The sequence below is a fragment of the Ostrinia nubilalis genome, chromosome 13 (genome assembly GCF_963855985.1).
Source record: "Ostrinia nubilalis chromosome 13, ilOstNubi1.1, whole genome shotgun sequence".
Lineage (NCBI taxonomy): Eukaryota > Metazoa > Arthropoda > Insecta > Lepidoptera > Crambidae > Ostrinia > Ostrinia nubilalis.
The window spans coordinates 817380-842369 of NC_087100.1; the positions used below are offsets into that span (position 1 = coordinate 817380).

The 24990-nt window shown below is 39.9% G+C and overlaps 7 protein-coding genes across 8 annotated transcripts; 3 read left to right on the forward strand and 4 right to left on the reverse strand.

The window, feature by feature from the left end:
* Nucleotides 1-818: 818 nt before the first annotated feature.
* On the reverse strand, nt 819-1591 carry LOC135077362 (uncharacterized). Its single transcript, XM_063971887.1, has 2 exons — nt 1394-1591; nt 819-1014 (listed from the first exon to the last, which is right to left on the reverse strand). Exons 1-2 carry the CDS (start codon nt 1456-1458, stop codon nt 849-851), a joined length of 231 nt encoding a protein of 76 aa, XP_063827957.1. The 5' UTR covers nt 1459-1591; the 3' UTR covers nt 819-848.
* Nucleotides 1592-1938: 347 nt separating this feature from the next.
* LOC135077368 (oxysterol-binding protein-related protein 11) lies at nt 1939-4834 on the reverse strand. The gene is made up of 5 exons (XM_063971893.1): nt 4546-4834; nt 4296-4457; nt 3717-3814; nt 3368-3446; nt 1939-2802 (listed from the first exon to the last, which is right to left on the reverse strand). The coding sequence occupies exons 1-5, from the start codon at nt 4729-4731 to the stop codon at nt 2695-2697; spliced, it is 633 nt and encodes a 210-aa protein (XP_063827963.1). The 5' UTR covers nt 4732-4834; the 3' UTR covers nt 1939-2694.
* A 98-nt stretch (nt 4835-4932) lies between these two features.
* Nucleotides 4933-8722, forward strand: LOC135077365 (aprataxin and PNK-like factor). 2 transcript variants are annotated; one of them, XM_063971889.1, is made up of 7 exons: nt 4933-5147; nt 5367-5438; nt 5545-5872; nt 5981-6219; nt 6632-6726; nt 7288-7478; nt 8427-8722. In XM_063971889.1, exons 1-7 carry the CDS (start codon nt 5052-5054, stop codon nt 8672-8674), a joined length of 1269 nt encoding a protein of 422 aa, XP_063827959.1. In that variant the 5' UTR covers nt 4933-5051; the 3' UTR covers nt 8675-8722. The 2 variants fall into 2 exon arrangements, with proteins under 2 accessions (XP_063827959.1, XP_063827960.1); XM_063971890.1 differs by having other exon boundaries at nt 8175-8520.
* On the reverse strand, nt 8714-10205 carry LOC135077367 (translin-associated protein X). Its single transcript, XM_063971892.1, has 4 exons — nt 10068-10205; nt 9718-9937; nt 9018-9445; nt 8714-8929 (listed from the first exon to the last, which is right to left on the reverse strand). The coding sequence occupies exons 1-4, from the start codon at nt 10078-10080 to the stop codon at nt 8736-8738; spliced, it is 855 nt and encodes a 284-aa protein (XP_063827962.1). The 5' UTR covers nt 10081-10205; the 3' UTR covers nt 8714-8735.
* Nucleotides 10206-10873: 668 nt separating this feature from the next.
* On the forward strand, nt 10874-12812 carry LOC135077366 (actin-related protein 2/3 complex subunit 1A-A). Its single transcript, XM_063971891.1, has 4 exons — nt 10874-10957; nt 11044-11143; nt 11231-11325; nt 11512-12812. Exons 3-4 carry the CDS (start codon nt 11253-11255, stop codon nt 12561-12563), a joined length of 1125 nt encoding a protein of 374 aa, XP_063827961.1. The 5' UTR covers nt 10874-10957; nt 11044-11143; nt 11231-11252; the 3' UTR covers nt 12564-12812.
* On the reverse strand, nt 12574-18953 carry LOC135077364 (brefeldin A-inhibited guanine nucleotide-exchange protein 1). The gene is made up of 3 exons (XM_063971888.1): nt 18589-18953; nt 13307-18183; nt 12574-13216 (listed from the first exon to the last, which is right to left on the reverse strand). Exons 1-3 carry the CDS (start codon nt 18713-18715, stop codon nt 13076-13078), a joined length of 5145 nt encoding a protein of 1714 aa, XP_063827958.1. The 5' UTR covers nt 18716-18953; the 3' UTR covers nt 12574-13075.
* A 445-nt stretch (nt 18954-19398) lies between these two features.
* Nucleotides 19399-23658, forward strand: LOC135077371 (mitotic checkpoint protein BUB3). The gene is made up of 4 exons (XM_063971895.1): nt 19399-19749; nt 19824-20048; nt 22635-22905; nt 23011-23658. The coding sequence occupies exons 1-4, from the start codon at nt 19537-19539 to the stop codon at nt 23298-23300; spliced, it is 999 nt and encodes a 332-aa protein (XP_063827965.1). The 5' UTR covers nt 19399-19536; the 3' UTR covers nt 23301-23658.
* Nucleotides 23659-24990: the final 1332 nt, after the last annotated feature.

Genomic DNA, 24990 nt, shown 5'->3' on the forward strand with positions numbered 1-24990 from the left:
TTGAGTCCCGGAAAAGAACATAGGATAGTTTTTATCCCGGTTTTTGAAACAGGGACGCGCGCGATAAAGTTTTTCTGTGACAGACAAAATTCCACGCGGGCGAAGCCGCGGGCGGAAAGCTAGTAATATTATAAAGAGGAAATATTTGATTGTTTGTTTGTACTGAATAGATTCCGAAACTACTGGACAGATTTGATAACAGATTGATTTCACTATTAAAATCCAAATAATTTTCTGAGTAACAAAGGCTATTAAATATTTTCAAAAGAGTTACTAAAAATTATGTATTAAAGTACCAGGGCAACATAATCATAAAGGAGCTATATCAAATTCTTCTTGGTAGACCCGAGATATAAACATGTATCATTTGGAGACGTTAAAAATTACCGTAATCGGGGCTCTGCCCCCTTCAAATTAGTGGCGCGAGGAAGTGTGCAGTAATCCTGTGCCTGCATTATCTTTAAATTAGTTCTGTGTCTGTGTGTGTAGACTGATGAGGGACAGCCCTCAGTTCCTTGCACAGGTTCACATTTTCCTTTATCTATTTCGTATGCCCTAATAAAACTAATTCTAATCTTGAATATTATCTAGGTAGGTAGATACTTATCGCTCTGCATGTACACGTGTCTGTGAATGATAAGAATGCCTGTGGAACTAAAGATTGTTTCCTCACTAACCGATTGGGTTGATGACTTGTGTCAGCCCTAGAAGAACTGATGAGTGTGGTGAAGTTTATTGATCGTTTGTACGAAATAAGCTTTTACAGTGAGTGTGCAGTGTGAGGTAGGGCAGGGTAAACTCGTAAATGAAAGCCAAAGTATCAAATGATCAGTATATTGCCATCGCCGCTATATCGGGCCGGGGAAGGCGCCCTTTTCGCGCAACTCGTCCCAATGCGAGATCCAGGCGTTGGGGCAGATGGTCTCGAAGTACCGCTTGAACAGCTTGCAGTCGTCCACCTCGCCTAGCAACCGCGTGCACTTGTAGTAGTCGCAGTAGTTGTCGTAGCACGCTCTGGATCAATAAATAAATTATTATGTGCAATTTAAAGGACAATAACTCGGCTCCATTTGGCCCCGGAGGACACCGTCGGGTTTTAGTGGGTGGGTAGGCCTCGCCCTTCTAGCGGGGGAGTCCCAAAAAAACCTACATATGCGCAAAGCATTTCCCGATGAAAAATATCACAAAAACGATGACTTGGTGACAAATAAGACCAACATCAGAATAGAAGTGTACCCTATCGAACAAAAATCAAATGATGTAAAACTCAATTGGGACATGATGAGGACAGTACAGTAAAGTCAGTCAGCAAGTCCTGCTAGTCTGTAGGGGAGTTATTACTAAGTTTGCAATAAATACAATAGGTTAAAATAACTTTTCATGGGTTACTTACTTAGTTTTGTTTTGAAAAGGGTATCGAGGGTCGACACGGAGCGTTCTGAACTCTTGGTCGCACATTTTGAATCAGTTTTAAAATTTCAGGTTGGTTGAATTGTCAGAAAATAAGCCACGGTTTAAAATAAATTCTTATAAAAATCGCACGCCAATCGCGAGCATGATTGTCAATTTGACTGACGGTTAATAAAACAAAACACATTATTTTCTTTAAAAATCTATTATCATCAATAGACAAACTTTTTAAGATAATTGATTTGATATTTTTATGCACAAACATTAAAATAATTTTATAGTTTTTTAATAAACATAACGTAGGTAAACCCTATCAGCTTATTTTCAAACTAAATAACTTCAACATTTACCGGCAGTAAAATACAATAATGATAAAATATTAAATAAAGAAGTACTTATTTTGTCTTTTAAAATGTAGAAACATTTACAAATGCCTGAGACAAATGCACAAAAAATTAGCTTTAGAGTAGGCGCACACCGTTGATTTTTCGTCGGCCGATAGTTTAGTCGGGCAGTTGATCAGAGTGCGCACACTACGCCGATTCGATTTGGCCGATTCTTCATACAAATTAAAATCGGGCGCAACTATCGGCCAACTAAAAATCAACGGTGTGCGCCTACTCTTACTATAATGATGGTAAGGACCCCTATCACGGATTGTATTCTAGTCTTGAATCTCTATAATTTATATTTATCACATACATGATTCTAAAACATAAGATAGTAAAAAATATAACTAAAATAATAAATTCATAGATCGCATAGGTGTCTTCCGAAGATTATTGCTTCTTTTTAAGCTGCCAGTTGGAAGACTGCTGATGACCATAACACAAAATCAACATAGCATAATAATATTATTTAATTTTAGGAAAATATAAAATTTTACAGAAATGCCGCACCTTCATAAAATGTAGCACGAGGTCAAGCCAGTTGATTCCAAAAGGTTGTCAGCATCTAATCAGTATGGTAACGCGGATTCGTTAACCCCTAATAAAGCCAAGTTGTTGTTGGTCAAAAAAAGCTTTTAAAAACAATGTTTGATAAAGAAAACTTACTGATTACAAGCTAAATGCTAAAATATGTCGAGATGTTTACGTTTTAACAGCAAGTAAAATTTTTCCACTCAAAAAGATAGGGACAATGACTAGACTATACTATGACGTATCACGGTACGTCCATAAATCCTACTCATATCGTCCTAATATTGTATAGTCCTTAAATTGTGACGTAACTGCCACATCACAGTTCGTGCCAAAGAGTTTCAACCAGTTCCGTGCTGGTCGGCTAGTGGTCGTCGGAGCTCTTGGAGAGGCTGACGGTGGCGTACTGCTGTTGACGATGCAGGATGCCGAGGCATTGCAGCAGACACTGCATACTCGCTGCGGACGTCGCCTGCAAGTGCAGTTTAATGGTTAACAAAATTCGACTTTAAAGGATTCCACAGACCAAACACGGGTCGGAAGCAGTGCGGGTCAGTTGCAGCGCGGCAGTAGGCACACTGAAAGCAGTGACAGTTGCAACGCGGGCGGTTGTCAAAAAATTCAATATTCGTAAGCTGCACTGCTACCGCCCTGCCTCCGGTGAGTCATGCTAATATCACAATTAATATGGCCGCCATAGTATAGTAATGCAACAGCGCGGGCCCGCGCTCGCGCCGCTTCTGTCCCGCTCCCGCGCCGCTCTATCCCGCTCCCGCGCCGCCTGGTTTGTCGTTCGGCAGTTGCAGTGCGGCGTGGTTGGAGCGCGGGCCCACGTTCAAATTTGGTGTGAAACACTTCAAAGAGTTTCTTATATTACAACTTGCGCGGGCCTACATTCCAACTGCGCTGCTACTGCCCCGCGTTTGGTCTGCCGAAGCCTTTAATGTGACAGCTCTGGTTGATGACCTTTTATAGAATTAAGGTTTGTTTTATTTCCACTGTTAAAAATTTGTTGGTTTTCGAAAAATTTCGATTACCTTGAGTAACAGCAAGTCTGGGTCTGTATGCGGGAATGGAGAGTCTGAAGATTCTATACACCTTGCTAGGGCAGCATCACTGGAAACAGTAAAAGAATGATTATGTTAGCTAACTTTACTAGCATAATTTATAGAAACTAAGAAATTGAAAAGAAAAAACATTATAAAATAAATAAATCCCTGGACATTTTACACTACACTTCTAGTCCCAAGCTAAGCAAATTAATTATAAGCTACTATTCTATGTAATTTAAGTAGAGAAGTTTTTGAGGAAGATCTCAGTTACTTTTTTTGTCTGTCTGTATCTCTTTCAATGGAATAATCATTATGTCAATCATGTTTAAATTACCTGAGCTCAGTTGACTGCAACTGTTGGCGGGCTGACGCCATAGCATCATGTACGGCTAGTTGCTCTCGCGGTTGAAGAGGAGGATTTGCCCCCATTGCCTAAAAAAAAAAAGGTTAGGTATTATTAACAATGTGAACATCGACAACATCATTCAACAATTTGAAATTTTCAGTGATTGGTCGACTGGTTTAAACTATCTCATCCAGGAAATGAACCTTGGATCCTGTGTAATGACATCCAATTTAAAATCCATCACAAGGACAAGAATCCAACCATATCTCATCTCAACCTGCCTTGCCTTTACTGCCTGCCTTTTTCTTTTGTTTAGGGCCAGGTCTGGGGTATTCTTGTTCACAGACAAACCTTCCCACTACTGCCTAGGCAGTAAATAAAAAAAATTTATATAAATAAAAATTAATTGTTGTTCGTTAGTCTGACTAAAACTCGAGAACGGCTGGGCCGATTGAGCTGATTTTGGTTTTAAAATGTTTGTCGTAGTCCAGGGTTGTGATGGCTTAATTATTGCCTTTAAGGCGGAACAGAGTTCGCGGGGTCAGCTAGTATAAAATAAAACCTTACTTTGGTGTGTATCTCAGCTATGGCCCTTAGCCCGTTGACCCATTCTTGACGCGCGCGGGCGTCTGTAGCGCGCAGTTTGAGCATGTCCCCGGACGCGCAGTTGATCGTGAATGTTCGCGAGTCCTCATCGCTGGGGCAGATCACAGCTGCTGCTAGGTGCGCCTGTTAACATCAACAGAGGCGAATCTTACTATTTATCATAGATATAAGGCCCTTCACAGGCCAATACATAAGTTACTGCATAAGGTACCTCGCCTCGCGCTGGCTGGCCAGGCTGTATAGTGTCTCCAGGTCCATCAAACAAGTAATAGGACAACACTCCGGTCTCAGGGTCCACAGCGAACCACCGCTGCTGCCAGCCCTTAACCACGTTCGTGTATTTGTACAACTGTCCCGAGAGAGGCCTGTGGGATCCTAAACCGGTGGCTTTCATCATTATATGCAAATTAATTCAAGCAAAATTGAAAATTTGGAGGAAATCAATCGGAAAATCACGAAAACAAAAGTGACAACTGACTGACTGACAATATTTTTTTTAAGAGGGGTTTTTTACGGCTATGGAGTCACGACCATAACGCGTCTTACAACTTACAAATAGAAATCCGCCTTAATATTTTTTGTTTTGACGTCCGTTGTCAGTTGTTGTTTTTGTGTTATTTGTTGTTGGGTTGGGATTTTAGATTTTCGCTAGTATATTGAAATTGGCTACTTTTAGTTATGTGTTTCTAAACAACAGATAAAAGTTAAACTTTAACAATGGTTTTCAAATTACTGCGGACTGACTCCAATGAGCCTTGCAAAATAAAACTACCAGTCGGTAAACATTTGATTGGTAGAGGGAAGTTTCTTGATGTAAGCAATTTTGTTTTACTATATCCTTACTGATACTTACATTAACCTTAAATCTATCTATCATAATAATCAATAGACCTTCACTGTTATTTTTGTGCCAACTGCCAAGCTATCCCAAAAATAAGATTTTCTCATTTTTCTCTGATATGACAAATTTTATGATCTAGTGGTGTAATCACAGGGTGTTTAATCTACATTGATTTTATAACACATTTTTAGTGTGAGGACAAACGAGTTTCAAGAAACCATGGCGAGTTGGAAGTTTTTGGTGATACAGTAGTTATTAAGGCGGTGAGAACTCAACTTCTCTTGCTTGTACAATTTCTGCTTCAAAAATGTTATTTACTCTACATTTATAAGACATATTATTTATTCAACTCTCCTAATCTAATTCCAGTTACACCAAAACCCATGTTTCATGATAAGGAAAGGAACCGAAGAAGTTCAAATAATAAAGAAGGACTGTACAGTCAACCTCGATAACGGTGACAGGTTTGGTTTGCTCCCTAACACTTACTGGTATGAGTTATTACACTGTGCATTCACTGATTGTGACAAAGATGATGAGCAAATCCAATCACAAGTCTATGAAGATGATTATAATAGCATAGCGACAGAACCGATGGACTGTGGTGATAGCACAAGACATGATGTGGATGAAGTAGTGGATTTTCACTTGAATGACACAGTGGAAGAGAATCCAGTTGGGTCTCCATCATTATTACGTAAGAACACTAATTAACTTTTCTTTTGTTAGTTGTGTTTTTGTAAAAACCTGGAGGATCATAACAAACGCTAACTATGAAACTAAATGTCATCAATATGAATTTCAGCTCCAGAAAACCAAATATCAGAAAGTCCCAGTACTGCAACAAGGCAAACATCTAATGAAGAACCAAATCTTAATGAAGCACCAAGCTCACCAGCCAAGAGATGTCGCAGTCAGGGAAGTCACAGCCAAGATGATGAGAGCACAGTAAAGAAAATCAAAACTGAACCTGTCGAAGAACAGAAACCAGAAGTAAAGTCTGAGCCTGGTTTAGATGCGGCTGGACCCAGTAATAATCAAGCTGTAAGAACATTTTCAATATTATTTTTATTTAGGTATTTAAAATCTTTATTGCACACACAAAAAAACGGTCCAAAAGGCGAACTTAATGCCATGTGACATTCTCTACCAGCTATCCTTAGGCAAAGAGAATTTGAGTAGGCAGTGCAAAATAGTACTAATACTTACATAAAATTTATATTACCTTTTCTCTAACACAGTGAAGTCCAGCCAAGTTCAAGCAAATCTCAAGATTTTTCAAGAATAAATTGAGTGGATTACGTAGTGGGATGTGTTACCACATAAATAATACATAAGTCTAGTAGATAAGTTAATTTCTGTAACACATTTGTTTGTAATTCCTAAAATGAATAAATAAATAAATAATTTTACATGTTAACTTTAATTAATTTACGCGTTTTTTCTCATCTTCCAGGCATCCTCCTCAAATGCAAATGATGGTGGCTCAAAATCACCACCACAAAACCAAATACTCAGAGAGAGGTGCATGTATGGAGCTAACTGCTACAGGTATGTTCCTATTTCATTTTTATTATACTTACAACAATGTTTGGCAACTTTCAACGCAACGCTTTCTCAAACGCCTAAACATTACCAAAGGCAATCACACAGCGGCGTCCAATAGGCTAGTTTCCTAAAAAAATATTTTTAGTCCGTCAATTTTAATAGAAAAAAAAATTGGACACATATTTTTAATTGTCAATCAAACAAATAATTACAATGTTATAGTGTGTTGAAGTTCCGCGCGACGTCACAAAGTGCTGCACTTTTAAGCACTCATTGACGTCACGAGCCTTTTCTTTAGAACTTTGACACGCTTGATCTCTTTACATTTTCATTAGTTTGAAAAAGTGAAAAATACGTGTCGAGTATTTTATGATAAGCTAACTGACGGACTAATTAAAACTCTTGCTTTTTTACCCAGGAAACATCCCTATTGCGTCTCATTTCTTGGTGTTGCGGTGAATAATTATTATAGCACGCCTATCGTATAATACTCCACGCGTAAAAAAATATGACGCGCCTCGTGCCATAACGAATCAGTTAATAAGTAACAAACTCCACCTGCAGAAAGAATCCCCAGCACAAAGCTCAGTTCAGCCACCCCACGGATCCGGACTGGGGCTCCGGGGCTCAGGTGCCGTGCCCGCGCGGCGCCGCCTGTTGCAAGACTGACCCGCGGCATTTGCGCGACCACTCGCACCCGCCCGGCGCTCCGCAGGCGCCACAGCCGCGCCCGCTGCCGTTCCAGCCTAACCCAGGTTACTATCAGTCATCATCATCATTTCAGCCATAGGACGTCCACTGCTGAACATAGGTCTCCCCTAATGCTTTCCATGTTGATCGATTGGTAGCGGCCTGCGTCCAGCGCTTCCCTATTTATCATTCATTAACCCATTAGCCCCTCTAGACAAGTTGCACTTTTTGATCGAATAGAATCCGTGAAAACTCCATACAAAAAAAGGCCTTTCGACCACTTTTCGACTGGTTTGTGATTATAATGTGCACTTTATCTAGACCCACAGGCTGCGTTTCCAACAGAGATGTGCCAGGATGCGTAGCGAGGGATGTGTTAGTAAAGAACCAATAGAATCGCATCATTTGAAATTAAGGGAATCTGGTGGAAACACAGTCTTATCCTCTAGTCTACCCCACAGTATCATGACGTCTTCATATAATACTTCCACCTCCAGTAAAAATTGTGCTGCAGTTTGACTGTAGACCATAGGCCTTGTGTCCAACAGATACAATGTTTTACGTTTTGCTCTTTGGGCTTCCTCTGCTGCGTGCCCTAAAATAGAATTATGTAGTTTCAAAACTAAGGACAACTTTACGATATCGTCTTGAGTTATATATGACAGACTCGTTTAATTACTCAAGTCCCTCAGCTTTTGTTGTGACCTCAACTGTTACAAACCACACAATAGATCTATTTACAATATTACCATTGTTCACAGGCATGAGAGTTGTCCAAAGAAATGGCAACATCTACTACATAAACGCCCACACTGTTAACTTTTTCGATGACGATGATCGCGTGGAAGCTTTAGACTCTGATGGAGAAAGTGTAGATTTTGATTATGAGTTTTAATTTTATCTGTTACGATCTTGAAGACGATTATGTTATATTTATTAGTTATACACTTTCACCGCATTATTGATTACCTACTTAAAAGAATCTACACTCATTCCAACAAATTAATTTATAGGCAATAAGAAAAGGAAAACAAAACCTAAGAGAAAGAGTGATAGTGATGAAGATGATGAGGACCCTGCGCAGAGTAACATTGTACAAGGGAAGAGGACTAGGAAGACCATCAACAGACCGAGCAACTGGAGTGGATCAGAGTCAGAAAATGAGGAGGATCCCTACGGCACTGATGAATCCGATGAGTGGCAACCTCCTAGTGATATAACAGACAGCCAGTTGTACTCCCAAGATTATAGTCAGATATGAGCAGGGGTGTTATTGATATAAGTAAATGTAATAAAAATGTAATGTTAACATAGTTTTATTCTTAATAATATCCTTCATCATCAGAATGGTGTGCAGATTCTTCCCAGTCATTCATGGGTGGTTGCTGTATGAGCAAAGTGGGTGGGGCTTCACCACCTCGGACTTTCAGAGCATATACAGCCAACTCAACCTTGGCCACATTATTCCGTGTTGTATTCATCTTACGAGACAGCTCTTTGCCCATACCAAACAGACCTGAAATTTACAAATTGTTGAAAGTGGAATTTGAGAAATAAGTTTCCGGTAGCAATTATTGAAGCAAGTTATTTTGCTGCAGACTTACCTAAAAATCCTGTGTACAGATCCCTCACATACTGACAAGACTGGAAACATTCCTGACTGTCTCCACTCGAAATACTATTTACAGCCCTTCTCATCAATTCTCCGGTGAGGTCTGCCACCCCCAGCATGTAGTCTAAATAGGTGAGCATCGTTACTACTTTCCTTTCTGAGTCACCGTCATCAGTTGTTTCTGTTATAGTATATTCCATATCTTTCTTGACTTCCTCCCAAGTTACGAGTGTACCTTTGTCCACAAGAGAGCATAGTGTCTTCGCTTCAATGAACTCCTGGAAGCCAGCGGTTACGGCACGGGAGTGTAAATACGCTGGGCTTTTTTCCAATTCCAAGCCAATGTACTTAATCGGACCTTGGACAAGTTTGTTCAGTCTTTCGTTGGCTTCAGTGACAGCTTTTTCTTTTGATTCTTTTCTGCAATTTGAAAATGGTTACATATCAGAAACAGACAACAGAAATTAAATGGCTAGGAGATATTATTATCAGAATACATGGAAATATTGAAAGAATTTCACCTGAAGATAGTCAAAGTATGATTTCTCAATATTAAAGCTTGTATAATCATATTGTATTAATAAAAGCTTCAGTTTTGCCTACATTAGAGCCTTATTTATCTAAAAACAACATTCCCTTGAAGCGCAGAGTACGTATTAAGCACCTTTTGGCACAGCAAACTTCAAACTCACGTAATGGCAGAATGCAACAAGAATATGATGCGCTTGCTCTCGATGGTGATGTCGCGGGACAGCTTGACGAGCCTTTCGTGGCGGTCGTGACGGTCGTTGAGCTGTCTCGCGGCGCTCTTGAACATCGCCAGCACGGGACTGTCTGCTGGCAGCGAGAGAGCATTCTCACGCGCTACGGACGACAGCGTCTGGTTGCGGCGATTGCCGCGGTAATTTCTCCCTGAATATCACCAAATAAGAATATTAAATAGGCGATAGCTAACTCATCAATAGTAGGAAAGTGGTGCTTGAGTAAATATTATATTGCAAAATTATTTACGCTATCTATTAAGGTATAATTTCGTTGTTACCTCGACCCGACATGGTTTATATGTATGATAGAGAGAAGTATTATTCTTTTTCAAGATCAACAATGCAATGCAGTTCAATTCAATGCACTATTTTCAAAAACTTCTGCAAGTTTCGCTTTCGCTGAAAGATATTGACATACATGACAGCCGGTCAGCTGTGACCACAGAATACGCCAAGAATATTTACTGTTTAAAGCCGGGTTGACACGTTACGAGACAGCTCGGACCGAGTCACGTCCGAGTACACTCGTACGAGTCAGCGTCATACGAGTGTACTCCTATAGTGGTTTACACGTTCATAGTGTACTCTTATCAAAGCTCATTCAATTTTGCACCAATTTTGTGTCAACTCTCGGAAAACACTAATCTGCTCAACATGGAACAGACTGATCTGCTGTTGCAAGGTATCACAGTTGTTGCAGATATAGTAATAAAAGAATTGAACAATATAATGCGCTCAATAGCGGCATTTCGGGCATCTTTGATTTTATACTCTTTAAGTCTCACGTTCCACAGCACTTCTTCTTCTTCATACAGTTCCACGAACCTGACAGTATCACGTTCCGACCACTTTTTCCTTGACGCCGCCATTATTTTTAATTAAAATTGTCCGAGCTCAGATCCGAGTGATAGAAAAAATAGAGCAGCGTCCTAGTCCGCTCTGTCATAGTACATTCGTACGAGTGCGCTCGGATTACATGTTTACACGATACGAGTAGCGTCCGAGTAGTAATCCGAGTCCACTCGGTCCGAACTGACTCTTATCGTGTCAACCCGGCTTTATGCGACGCGACACGGCTTACTCTTGGTTTCGCATGTCATTTGTGATAAAAAAAAAAGAGAAATCAAATTTTTTGTGTCAATTTTGCTCTGGTGGGGTCTCTAAAATTGTAATTTGAACTAAAATTGTTTAAAAATATTGTTTAAAACGTGTTAAAATGTCTGCAATACTAAATAATTAAATAAACTGTTACAGAAATTCGCGTAGACTGCCCAGAGTCCGCGAATTTTACTTATCAGTATTGTTATCGAGCCGGGCGTGACTACATTCGTGAATAATCATTCAAATTCATCAGGTAAAGTTCTTTTCACATTAATAATTAATATGTATCTCTATAAACATCAGAAATAATAAGGCGATTATTTATAATTTGTTGTTTCAGGGTTTTAGATTGAACCTGTATCATGGCTCAAACATTATCCTTTGGTGACTCATGTGCCCCAATAACTTGTCACGCTTGGAATAAGGATAGAACTCGTAAGTATTTACTGATTAAACTAAACTTTTACATCCATCCAACCGAATTTACTAGTGTACAGAAGATAATCTAATTGGAATTCTTTAGGACAAGTATTTTCCCCTCATCATTCACACTCTAATATTTATTGAAATAGGTTTAAGAAATAGTTTATATTCCCTAAAATGTTTATTATCACTTTCCAGAAATAGCATTCTCACCTAACAACAATGAAGTCCATATCTACCAAAAAGAAGGAAGTGAGTGGAAACAAACCAACAACCTGGTCGAACATGATCTCCGTGTCATGGGCATTGATTGGGCTCCGAACACCAACCGCATCGTCACCTGCGCCGTCGATCGCAACGCCTACGTCTGGACCCAAGGGGAGGACGGCAAGTGGACCACCACTCTGGTACTGTTGCGCATAAACCGTGCTGCCACGTGCGTGAAATGGTCCCCCATGGAAAACAAGTTTGCTGTCGGCTCTGGCGCCAGACTAATTTCAATTTGCTACTTTGAGAAAGAAAATAATTGGTGGGTTTCGAAACACATCAAAAAGCCAATTCGATCCACTGTAACCACATTGGACTGGCACCCTAACAATATGCTTTTGGTTGCTGGCTCTGCTGACTTTAAAGTGAGGGTTTTCTCAGCTTACATCAAGGATATTGAAGATCAACCTGGACCGAATGTTTGGGGTTCCAAGCTTCCCCTTGGCCAATTGTTGGCCGAGTTTCCCAATACTCCATCTGGTGGAGGCTGGGTGCACAGCGTTTCATTCTCTGAGGATGGCAACAAAGTTGCATGGGTGGGACATGACAGCTCCATCAATGTAGCCGATGCTACCCAAGGGAAAGCTGTCATTAAACTGAAGACTGAATATCTGCCATTTTTGGGGTGCAATTGGATTACCAATAACTCCTTAGTTGTGGCGGGACATAGCTGCATTCCATTACTGTATTGTCTGGAAGGCAATGAGTTGAAGTTTGTTGCTAAATTGGATAATACTCAGCGGAAGGAGTCTGGTGGACTGTCTGCTATGAAAAAGTTCCAGTCTCTGGATCGCCAGGCCCGCATTGAGACCAATGATACTCTGCTGGACTCTATTCATCAAAATGCTATCTCTTTCATCAGCCTCTACAAAGGCTCAAAGGCTAATGCCAAAAAATTCAGCACTTCCGGGTTGGATGGCCAACTGGTTATCTGGGACTTGGATTCTCTGGAGAGATCAATTGAAGGGCTGAAGATTGTTTAAAACTTGACAATATCATTTATAATTTTTATTTTAATAAGGATAATATAATCAGTTTGCGTGCGAGTTCTGAAGTCACCCCATGGAATAGAAATGTAACACACAAAAGCTGTGGAAATGATAATCGCAATCACAGTCTGATCAGTCTAGCTTGAAATCAAAGTAATAAGCAACCACGGCGGCGAGTGAATTCAGCTCCCCATACAGTAAAAACTTTCAAATATACAGAATAAACTATAATTTATGATACAACTTCTATGATTTATTATACAATTATAATTTTTAACTGTTGATATTAAAATAATAAGTTATATAAATTAAACATAAGACTACTACACCCTATATTTATATAATAGATCACTTTTAATACTACTGAAGTACTGATCGCTGTCAAATATTACATTAAAATTTAAGAAATCAACGAAATGTATTTTATTTTAACATTAACATCAAAAGTCATACTTTAACCTACAAAACTAGTTATAAGGCCATTTTGTATTAAAAATAACAGCGTGCTATTGCGTGTTGGAGATGATGTTGAAGACGGGCCCGATGCGGATGAACACGCGCCGCAGCACCGATCGCAGCTCCGGCTTCAGGTCGAAGCACGTGATCTCACACAGCAGCGGGTAGTAGCTGGACACGTGTGCCGCAAACTGCAACCAAACCAAGCATTAGTATAAACTACCTTTCAAACTATCCCCACCACAATCCACACAATCGGCTTTTCGATAGAAAATACTCACTCTTTCGTCAGGCATCTTCAGTATTCTGGTGAGAATCAACAGCAGAATGGACGTCCACGCGTCCCTGTGGGCTTCGCTCGTTACTCCGGCGAAGTATTCCAAGGCCTCGCAGCAAATCGTTATCAGACTCTTCTGCACAGCGAGCCAGTGGTCTCTCCGCGCCTCGTCGCTGTACATCTTGAAAAGTATCCGCAGGACGCACGCAAGAGACTGCGTCTCCTGCTTCAGCATGTTCGGTTTGACAGACCCCTTGAAGTTAGCCTTCCAAAGTACGTTTCTTTGCGCATTGTTCGTGTTGAAAGTCTTTGCGAAGCGATGACTGCACATCAGGCACTCGACGAGACGTAACAGATGGGGCGAGCTCAGCAGCCTGTACATGCCCTGCTCCTCGCGCTGGCACTCCTGCTCGGTGCCCGGCGTGCCTCCGGTAAGTTCCGCGGCAGCCAGAGCCAACGTCTCCGCATCTTCTTTTCTAGACGTAGCCGGGTAGAAGACGATGTTGTCGATCGTCTGAATCAATTCCAGCTGGACTACGCATTTGATCAGGAGGCTGTTGAATACACGATTAGACGACTTCGCTTCGTCCCCACCTTGCGGCTTCTTCAATATACCGTGACGCACATGCGGCGTCTCGCCGTCCTCGTTTTCGTCAGGCTTCCACGTCAACAGCGTAGTAGGTAAAGTGCTGTTGAAAATGTCCAACATTATCTGACATGTTTTGCTCCAAGTGTCTGCATTGAATTTTGTTCCGTTTGAAATGACTAGATTTTCCAAGCAGTTGGTGCCGGACCGCGCGAGTTGTTCGTTGTCCTGCTGCACGCACCAGTGCAACTGCGCATACAGCTGCTCCAGCAGAAGAGAGCCAAGAATGTCGAAGTATTGCGTGAAGACGTCCACGATTGCGTACAACGCGTGATTACAAGTGGTAGTCATCCACTCGTTCTTCTCCAATTGGTGCTCAGGTAATTTCATATTGTCAAAGATTCTGAACAGTATATTGAATAAATCTCTCCACCAGTGCGGACGGAATGAATCACCGTGCGTTTTTATAATCTCGAATAAGACTGTCAGGCCTCGAGTGCGCACGTCTAGTTTGCATCGACTGACGACACAAGACAATGAGAAGAGTAAGGGGAACCATCCTCTGAGCCATACTCTGTCTTCTTCCGGAGCTCCCTGTTCCCCTTCGAGGCCGGCGTGTTCCGCGAAGAGCTGCGGGGAGGCGCCCACGGCTGACGCGCAAGATCTCACCAGCCTTATAGCTTCCATGGACGTATCAGGGAATTTTGCATTACAAGCGAATTCAGATAAACATTTTACGGCGTCCTGGAATGAATCGATCATGGCAGGGAATTGCTTTTCGTAGAGCTCTGTAATGATTTTCCCTGTTGTCTGGAATGCTAAGTCAACGATTGCCTCGTCTTGGTCACTCGCTGCTAAGTGAAATACTGAAAATATATTCTTCCATCCTGATTTGATATTCGGGGCTTGCGAATTAACCATTTGTGCAATACATCTGACGACCATATCTCTTATTGTTGGCGAACTATTTTTCTTCATGATGTGTTCGAAAGGCCGTAAGAAGTCTTTTTGGAATTTAAAGTTCGCAAATTCGCCCTTTTCTATGAATTTCATGGATAGTTGCCTCAAGGAATCAACAGCAAAGAATGCAATGTCCTCGTTGCTGCTACATCCGACTTTATTGAAATGATCACCAAGAACTTGCCATATTCGAGACCACTGCAACCTAATACGACCCATATTGTAATATGATATTTCAACTATTTTCTGGAGAGAAAACATTCGAGGATTCGATGGGTGGCTCAATTCATCGAGAGATACTTGACAAAGAGCTTTGACGAAATCGACGATAGCGTCACCGTCGAGTCTCGTGGACCCAGTGAAAATTCTATCGACGGCTACCACCACGCTTTGGGAGCTTGTTTCTCCGATGTGCTCTTTGACACTTGGATCTAAAGACATCAGGCTGAATTTCAAGGAATCTGGCTGTGGTTTGATGCCGGAGCCGGATAAAAATTGAGGCCGCACGCCTGTCCCGATTAGCTGTGCTAGTTCTAGCTGAGAAATGCATTTGACCACATCCAACCAACTTGAGCCCAAGTAATTTCCATCAGTATGAGCGACAGTAATCAAAGTTTTAATTGTGTCGATATTCTTAGCCTTCATTTCTGTTATGGGCGAATTGGCCGTGAGAAGTGTGAATCGAGCCAGTGCTTGTACGTAGGCGTCTCTTTCCAGGGACATGTGGAAAATGCAAGCGATACGAATGGCGCATCGGATACCATCCAAGCAGAGCGAAGCTATTTCTGGGTCATCGCAATCTTGTAGTCCTACAGAAAATGCAGCAAGAAATGGTGTCCAAGCCATTTTGAACATGGGTCGCACATGTTCGACGTGTTTTGCCGTTGTGAATGGTGTCTGTACGTGCGATACTGACTCCATTAAATTTTTAGCAGCAGTAGATATCTGCTCCATTTCCATGTTCCAAATAAACTTGCGTTTTTTCTCATTAGAAATCATGTGTTTGCCAGGTTTCGATACGTTTTTCATTTTAATCTCGTGACCAGCGATTTCGTCATAGATCTGAGATAGATATTCACGTGGCAGATCGCTATTGTCACTTATACCACTGTTCAATTTGATGTATTGTTCTTTTGTCATTTTATTCTTAACTTGTGGCGAGTGTAAGTCAGTTGTTAGCATTATTATGGAAAACGCCAATACGTAAACAGTGTCAGCACTGGAAAATAGGGTGTTGTTTGGATTGCATTCGCAATAGCGAGAAGCGAATTTTTCCATCAATCTGTCGATCTTTTGGGCCTCGCCGGGTAGGCGGAACCCTTCCAAGAAATGACGCAGTGCAGCAACAATATCCATATCCGAAAAATTCATTGAATCAATGTAGGCATACATAACTTCTTTGGAATGTTCGTCGTTTTCGCCTAAGAATTCACCAATGAAAGTTTTATCAAGTCTCTCATCAGTCAATAACCACTCTGCAATTTCTTTTGTTGAAGTGCCCAATAAACTTTGTTCCTGTAGGAAAGCAACCCCCTTTTTAGGTTTTCTGTTGAATAGTTCAATGCCTGTCTCCCAAACTTCTTTTTGTTGTTTTAATACTTCAAATTGTTCAGGGGAATCCAAAGTTTCCCTATTACCAATGTTACTGGAACCAGTTGAAACTAAACTTAGACTTGATCCACCATGAGATTTGATGCTATGGTGATCAGTATCTTCCTTCGTAGTTCTCTCGCCAAGTGTCGTTTGCAAATTGGGGTTGATGTAAAGTTCTTTGCTCCACTCAACCATGCATTTCAAGATTGAAACGAGACATTCTAGGCCTCGTATACGCATCGATTTTTCTTGATTTGGAGTTGCGCCCAGCTCCAATGCCTGCCTACCTTGTGCGATTTTCGACACATCGTTAACCAAGCGCTGGAAAAGATTTGCCGCCGACAAATCGCAATCATAGTTTACATAGATGTCTACCACACTCTGGGCATCACCACAGATCCTGGTGAGAGCTTGGATCACCATCCATTTATGTTCAAAAGAAGAACTAGATGTTTCCAGGATGTTCATGAAAATTTCTTTGAAAAAGACCTCAATTTGCTTTTTGAGGTGGACTTTGAAATTTTGAAGGAGAGCTAAGAAAATAGCCAAAGAGAGTTCAAAGACCTCAGGTACTGAACTGACACCATTCTTAGATAATGCTACACAGAGATATTGTTTGATAGCTGTGATGAACATTTCATTGTTCCTAAAAACTGGGCCAGCATTTTGTAGAATAGATAAAAGTAAATGCAATGATAAAATCTTAGATCTCAATTCATGGGATTTAGGATCTGGGGTGCCTTCAGGCAAAGGCTTCATTGATAATTTACAGAGAGCTCTGAAAACTAAGAAGGCATCTTTTTGAAGGACATGGGTAAACTTAGCAGTGACTGAATTGTCATTTTCTGATGCAACATCAACACTTTCTTGTGATGGTATTCTTGTAATAGAGGGTTCAGTGCCAGCTTGACCATTGCTCTCTTGTGACACACTTCCACTATCATGGGAGTCTGAAGGATTCTCATTATTGTCAGGTAAATTTTCATTCAATTCCTCAGCATTTTTCTTAGATGCAATACTAATAGCATTATCTATGACAGAATCTACAATTTGTTTAGCAATAATCTTTGCTTCAAATATATCATTTCCTGGCTCTTTCTCTTGCACAGGTGTTGTAGCTTCCTTCTCTTCTTCATAAACATGGTTTGCATGTCCATCTTCAGAGACAACATTGCCATTTGGTATTTTGTGTGGAGCTTCAGGAGGATGATGGTCAGACTCCATTGCTTGATTCTCCATCTTTGTGAATATGACATTCAGCATTTGTGTCAGGGTTGCTCTTGCTGTTGTTTGGTTGATAAGATTTTTGCTTGCAAGGTAGATGTTGTAACATGTTCTGACTGCCAGTAGTACTGTTCCTTCATGTACTTCAACATGTTGGCTGGTTATAACAGTGAGGAGAGCCTTTATTATTTGGAGTTGGACACCTTCATCTGTCTGGGGCCCTGTAAAGCAACTGCAAATGGTTTCAACTATGCGGTCAATGAGGAGTTTTCTTGGAGTAGTGGAGTCTGGAATATTGCCTGTCAGGTGGCCATAGGCTATGAGTTTTTGCAAACAGTCCAGGGCAGTGACAACTATCCTTGATGCTTTACTTTGACATGCCAGTTCGAAAGGCAGGAAATATTTCTCTGCTGTGATGATGTTGGAGGCATCATTCTTGGGCAGTGGGAGTGTCCCTGAAGTTGGATTTTCAGGTGTGTCTCCTTGTCCGCCATCTTTCAACTCTGTCTTTATTTCCTCTGAAAAATAATTAAAACAATTGGTGAAATTGAATGCAAACACAAGTTATTAAATACAAGTGATCACTTTACTTAGCATTAGCATTGAAACAAGTTTCATGTTTGAAATGGTGTTAATTACTTCACAAAATGTATAGAAACAATGAAGTGCTGTTGAGTCATTTACTGTATACTAAATTCATTATTGCTAATTGCTATGATAAGGCTAAGTAGGCACTAGGCAGACATTTTTCATCTACTTTCATTCCCAAGGTCACCTGACAATCACTCCACACCTGAACATTTTGAATAGACTGTAATGCACCATAGTGTAACCTAATTAGCGGTAACAAAATATATGCACTATACTTATATGGGCTTACTACGTTTCAAAGCTACACAAAATGTCACAGGACATAATCTTACCTAGAGCTACCTCACAGGACTTTTTCAACTGACTGTGATAGGACCTTTTTATATCCTTATCGGCTAATATCTTCTCTAACGCTCGGACTATAAACATTTCTTTAGTTTTTAGATTGGTTTGCATCATTATTTAATAAGGAAATCACTCCATTCGTTCCTATCGGAATCGACTCAATTGCGTGTTTCTATAGTCATTTATGGAGATTGTTGAGGCACTGTTCTATTGTATTCGTAGGATTATTTCTTCGATAAATAACAACACAAATGTAGCATCACAAAAGTCTTGGCAACGGATGGTTTTACGTAAAAATCATTTCAGCGAGACAGGGTATTTCACGATTCACACCTCATCACAAACATGTCAATATGAAACACGCGTTCAGTTTTGCTAAAATTTTGTATTGCGTAATATAACAATCATAAAATTAAATGTTCTATATTTTTCAAGGATTATATTTTAAAGAACTTAAGAAAAAAAAAGATTTATTTTTTATACATTGATATCCGTTCTATAAATCACTTAACTCCAATCTTATACAAGCAATTTGAATTTTGCTGAAATGAACGCATTCATTATGTTTTAATTTTTTTTGTTAATTTGTTTTGTTTTATTCATTGTTAAAAATGTAATTAGCTCTTTAATTCAAGACATAGTTATGTCCAGCAAATTTATTAAATAAACATATTAAAGAAATTACTTTTTCAATTTGATTCTGACGGATTACATAATAATTTAATTGAGTTTGTAACAAAACGCGAATAAATGACACATGGTTTGATTGACATAAAAAAAATATTCTTGTCGTTGTTTGTCTGTGGTGCTGAACGGATTGTTGGTTTTCTCGCTGCAAGCCGTTTTATTATTTAAAATATCTAGATTTAGTTGAAATACCATTAGTTTTCTTTTATTTTCCTGTGTTACTAACAACTGACAAAATTGCTTCCACAATGACTGTGACGCGGGTGGCGGAGTCCCGCACAGAATTCAAACTAAAGAGTCTGCCTGAGGACGCTATTTCTAGCGTGAAATTTGCGCCGAAATCGAATCAGTTCCTTCTTTTATCATCCTGGGACTGCTCCGTGAGATTGTATGATGTCGTGGCCAACGTGGAGCGCCATAAATACAGCCACGAGTTGCCTGTGCTCGACGTGTGTTTTAGGGTAAGGATTTGGTTAAAATATATCATGTGGGATCATAACAAAAACATAAGGTTAAAACTTCATGTATGTTTTAGGATGCTGTCCACACGTATAGCGGAGGACTGGATCAAACTCTCAAGATGTACGACCTGAATGCGAGTTCCGAGACAGTGCTAGGGGAGCACAAGGGTGCTATTCGTTGCGTGGAGTTTGCGAACGAAGTGAACGCCGTACTGACGGGCAGCTGGGATGGCACTGTGAAGATGTGGGACAGCAGAGTGCCCAACTGTGTTGGTACCTACAATCAAGGAAATGAGAGGGTAGGTAGATGAGTCAAGGAACTAAACAGGGTTCGAAAATATCCGATATTTATTATAAATATCAAAATATCGGATATTTATGATATATATCGGATATATATCAACTTTGATATACAGGGTGTTTCTTGTAAGGTGTCAAGCCGAAGGCAGGTAATAGGTGAGAACTAGACCTATCGATTTCACCCCCATGTATGTTCTACGATTTTTCGTAGTTTAGAAGTTATCGTTGATTTTGAGATTTTTTCAAATTTTATGACTTAGTGGCTTAATTTTTTTTTTTATCTTTTTTTCGGGTTGACTTTTCTCGGATTTCTTTTTTTTGACAGATTCCCTATTAGTTGCAGATATTTGAAAAAAATAATCACCTTCCTATCTTTAATGCAAGATACAAAATTTTTGCTAGAAACATAAAAAATATGCTTTTAGCAGAACATTCTAAAATTTTCAACTGAAATGTATGAGAAAAAAAAAGAATTTCCATAGGTCCAAAATAATTTTAAAAACTGCGCAGTTTTCTAAACTTTCATAATAACACAAAAAAACATGTACTTAATAGGCCATTATTTTCTGTAATCGCTCCACTAAAGTGGTAAGTCGGAGATTCCGTTACATGTTTTTGACTTTCTTAGGACTAAGTAATATTTGCAATCCCCTAAGTTTACGTTATGTAGAACACATTTAGAGACAATAACTGAAAAGATTTTTTTATCCACAATGTGGAAGCTCTTGCTCTTCATCGTATACAAAAGGGAATATGAAAATATTGATGAACTGCGGACAAAGCTGACTGAAACACAAAACCATATTAGAATGCAAGAAGCTTTTGTAAATTTACGATTAATTTGCGTCGTTGTTGAATGTGCAGGTCAGTGGTGGACATTTTGAACATTTACTTTAAATTAAATCATTACACCCTTTTTTGCTCTCTTTCTCTCTCTCACAGACACACACACACACACACACACACACACACGCACGCACGCACGCACGCACGCACGCACGCACGCACGCACGCACGCACGCACGCACGCACGCACGCACGCACGCACGCACGCACGCACGCACGCACGCACGCACGCACGCACGCACGCACGCACGCACGCACGCACGCACGCACGCACGCACGCACGCACGCACGCACGCACGCACGCACGCACGCACGCACGCACGCACGCACGCACGCACGCACGCACGCACGCACGCACGCACGCACGCACGCACGCACGCACGCACGCACGCACGCACGCACGCACGCACGCACGCACGCACGCACGCACGCACGCACGCACGCACGCACGCACGCACGCACGCACGCACGCACGCACACACACACACACACACACACACACACACACACACACACACACACACACACACACACACACACACACACACACACAAACTCTTTCCCTTTCTCTCACACTCTAATAGGTAGGTATATCAAATTTAATCGTAAAGTAACAATCACCACTGTCAGGACAGCCTGTTAGGACAGCCAATTCCTCTGTGGTTTAGGGTTCCGGGTGAAGCTCGCTGATCATCCATCAGTTTCCAACTTTCCATCAGGTCAGATGAAGGGCAAAAGCTTCCTCGTTGTGGATAAAAAATGTTCTGTTCAGTTATTATCTCTAAACGTGTTCTACGTAACGTAAACTTAGTGGATTGCAAACATTAGTTAGTCCTAAGAAAGTCAAAAACATGTAACGGAATCTCCGACTTACTACTTTAGTAGAGCGATTACAGAAAATAATGGCCTATTAAGTACATGTTTTTTTGTGTTATTATGAAAGTTTAGGAAACTGCGCAGTTTTTAAAATTATTTTGGACCTATGGAAATTCTTTTTTTTTCTCATACATTTCAGTTGAAAATTTTAGAATGTTCTGCTAAAAGCATATTTTTTATGTTTCTAGCAAAAATTTTGTATCTTGCATTAAAGATAGGAAGGTGATTATTTTTTTCAAATATCTGCAACTAATAGGGAATCTGTCAAAAAAAAGAAATCTGAGAAAAGTCAACCCAAAAAAAAGATTAAAAAAAAATTAAGCCACTAGGTCATAAAATTTGAAAAAATCTCAAAATTAACGATAACTTCTAAACTACGAAAAATCGTAGAACATACATGGGGGTGAAATCGATAGGTCTAGTCCTCACCTATCACCTGCCTTCGGCTTGACACCTTACAAGAAACACCCTGTATATCAATTTTGTATGAAAGCCATACTATTATTTTATTGTATTATTCATGAATACTATTGCATAAGTGTTACATAAACATGTTTTTAATGTTTTTAAAACTTAAAATCAGAGAAATAAAGCAAAAACATAAAATTTCTTTGAAATACGGCAAAATGAACTAAAAAAATAAAAATCTTATGTCAAAAAGTACAAATACAGTAACAAATTTTAAAAGTTGATATATATCATTAAAACCGGCTTGATATATATCGGATATATATCCGATATATATCAAGATATATATCCCTTGATATATATCCTCGAACCCTGGAACTAAATTCAATTAATTCATTTGCTTGAACTCCCAAATAAACTTTATACCAAAATAACTGTATTTTATATATTTCCAGGTATACACAATGAGCATAGTTGGTGAAAAATTTGTAGTTGGTACTTCAGGACGCAAGATATTTGTGTGGGATGTCCGTAACATGGGGCATGTGAACCAAAGGCGTGAGTCTTCCCTGAAGTACCAGACAAGGTGCATCCGAGTATTCCCCAACAAGCAAGGCTACGTCTTGAGCTCCATCGAAGGCCGAGTAGCTGTTGAGTACCTTGATAGCAATCCTGAGGTGCAAAAGAAGAAATATGCCTTTAAATGCCACAGAATCAAAGATGGCGGTAAGTTCATTGATAGAAAATTATTTACTTCTCTCTTTCAATAAAAAACTAATGGATAAGTAAAAATAATTACAAGAGATTAATAAATATTTCGTTCATTTCCAGGCCTTGAAAAAATCTATCCAGTCAACGCAATAAGCTTCCACTCGGTATACAACACATTTGCAACCGGTGGCTCTGATGGTTATGTCAACATCTGGGACGGCTTCAACAAGAAGCGACTCTGTCAGTTCCACAGATACAACACTGCGGTGTCATCGCTCAGCTTCTCACATGATGGCACTGCGCTAGCGATAGCATGCTCCCAACTAGATGAAAGTCAAATCGAAGACCCCAAGCCTGAGGACACAATCTACATTAGATATGTAACGGACCAGGAAACCAAGCCCAAATGAGGCGGATATTTTACCCGATAGACAACAGGCTGATATTGGGTGTAGTTAGTGTTTATGTTTGTTTCGTTAACTGCGTATTGTGATATAATGTTAGCTAAGCCCTAGTCTGCACAATCCAGGGTAATAAGATTGAGATTTTTTTCCCAAATCATAATTCATTGTATTGTGTTCTTTGTCCAGTAACGACGAATTGTTAAAGCAATTTCAATTAATTTGTAGTGTAATAAATCTCAAAAGAATGTATGTGGCCAATATCGTCTATCGGGGGTGTAAATGAGTTAGTTCGAACTGAGACGTTGTCCTCAATCCTCATAATGATTAAGTGATAAATTCTTAATAAATACAATTAAGTTTCTTACCTCAACTGTTTTATTTTAATTTAGTTAATGCGCGAAATTCATGGAACAGAATGGCGAAAATGCGTACGGAAGTATGGGCGAAGTTCGGCGAAACGAACTGAACTGCGTGTGTGCTGATTCGATCAATTTCGCGCATAGTGTAACTGCGCTTACTGATAGTAGACAAAAACATCGCGATCAATCAAGACCTTGGTTAAAAAGTTAAAAACCTTTGAATGTTTGTGAAACTGGAGGAGAATGCCAAATGGCATTAAGTTCGCCTTATATCCCTATACAAACTTATTAAATGTGCCTATTCTCCCTTTTCACTTTATGTCAGACAATCTAATAGACTGAAAATTATTAATTTAACTGCTTTTAAAAATAAAAGTTTTCAGCAAATATCTAATCTAAACATTTTTTAAAAATCATGCAAACATGCTTTAATTTAACCAGTTCAAATAACAGCTTTAGGTACAGTCCCAATTCCTAAACTAATTCTACTAGCAACATTACACACAACGCCTGCTTTGCATTGAGGGCAATGAATAAAATATTTGATGCAGCAACAACATAGAGTTTCTAATGAATTCCACCAAGATGAGAAATTGAACTGAAATTTTGCTCACCATATAAGTCAGCTTGAATATTAAAACGCATTCCGAATGTGAAAATTAACACATTCGCGAATACACAGGTAGAGGCGGGCTTGCAATTAGATTTAAGAGCATTCTGTGATCCTGCTCAAGTCTGTTGGTATTTAACACAGGCCTTATTTGGTGTTAATAAGGTGTACAGTTTCGTGTACGTTGGCGCTTTAAAGTTGGCGCGGCGAAAGTGGTGGTCGGTCCAAATTGGCAGATAAACAAAGCTTCTGTTTGCGACCACCTGAAGTTTGAAGCATAAATACCTGGCAGCTTTAATGGCACTCTGTTAGCAGAGCCTTATACTGCGCTCGGTAATTATTCTAGTATTAGGTAGCAGCCCGCTAATTGAGGAAGTAATTCTTGCTAATATAACGGAAGCCGAGATTCTCTGTTTGTTAAAATATCGGTTTGTTTTCTTAACTGTGAATGTTCTGCGCGTTAATCATAAATTATGGTGATGAGATCGTCGGGCTGGACGTAAATGTAGAGTTATTAATCATGAGCGAACTTATCTAAGACTAATATCGAGTCGAATTATTAAGGTTTGTTAGGTAATTATCCTGGTTTGAAGGCCTTAACAGTTGGAATTAGAAAAGAAAAAAAGAAACAAATGCAGCCACTAAAACAAACAGTATAGTTCCAAAATACTGGACTGTCCTGTCGATGACATTGACAGTGGGGCGCCACCGTCAATACCGGATCGCT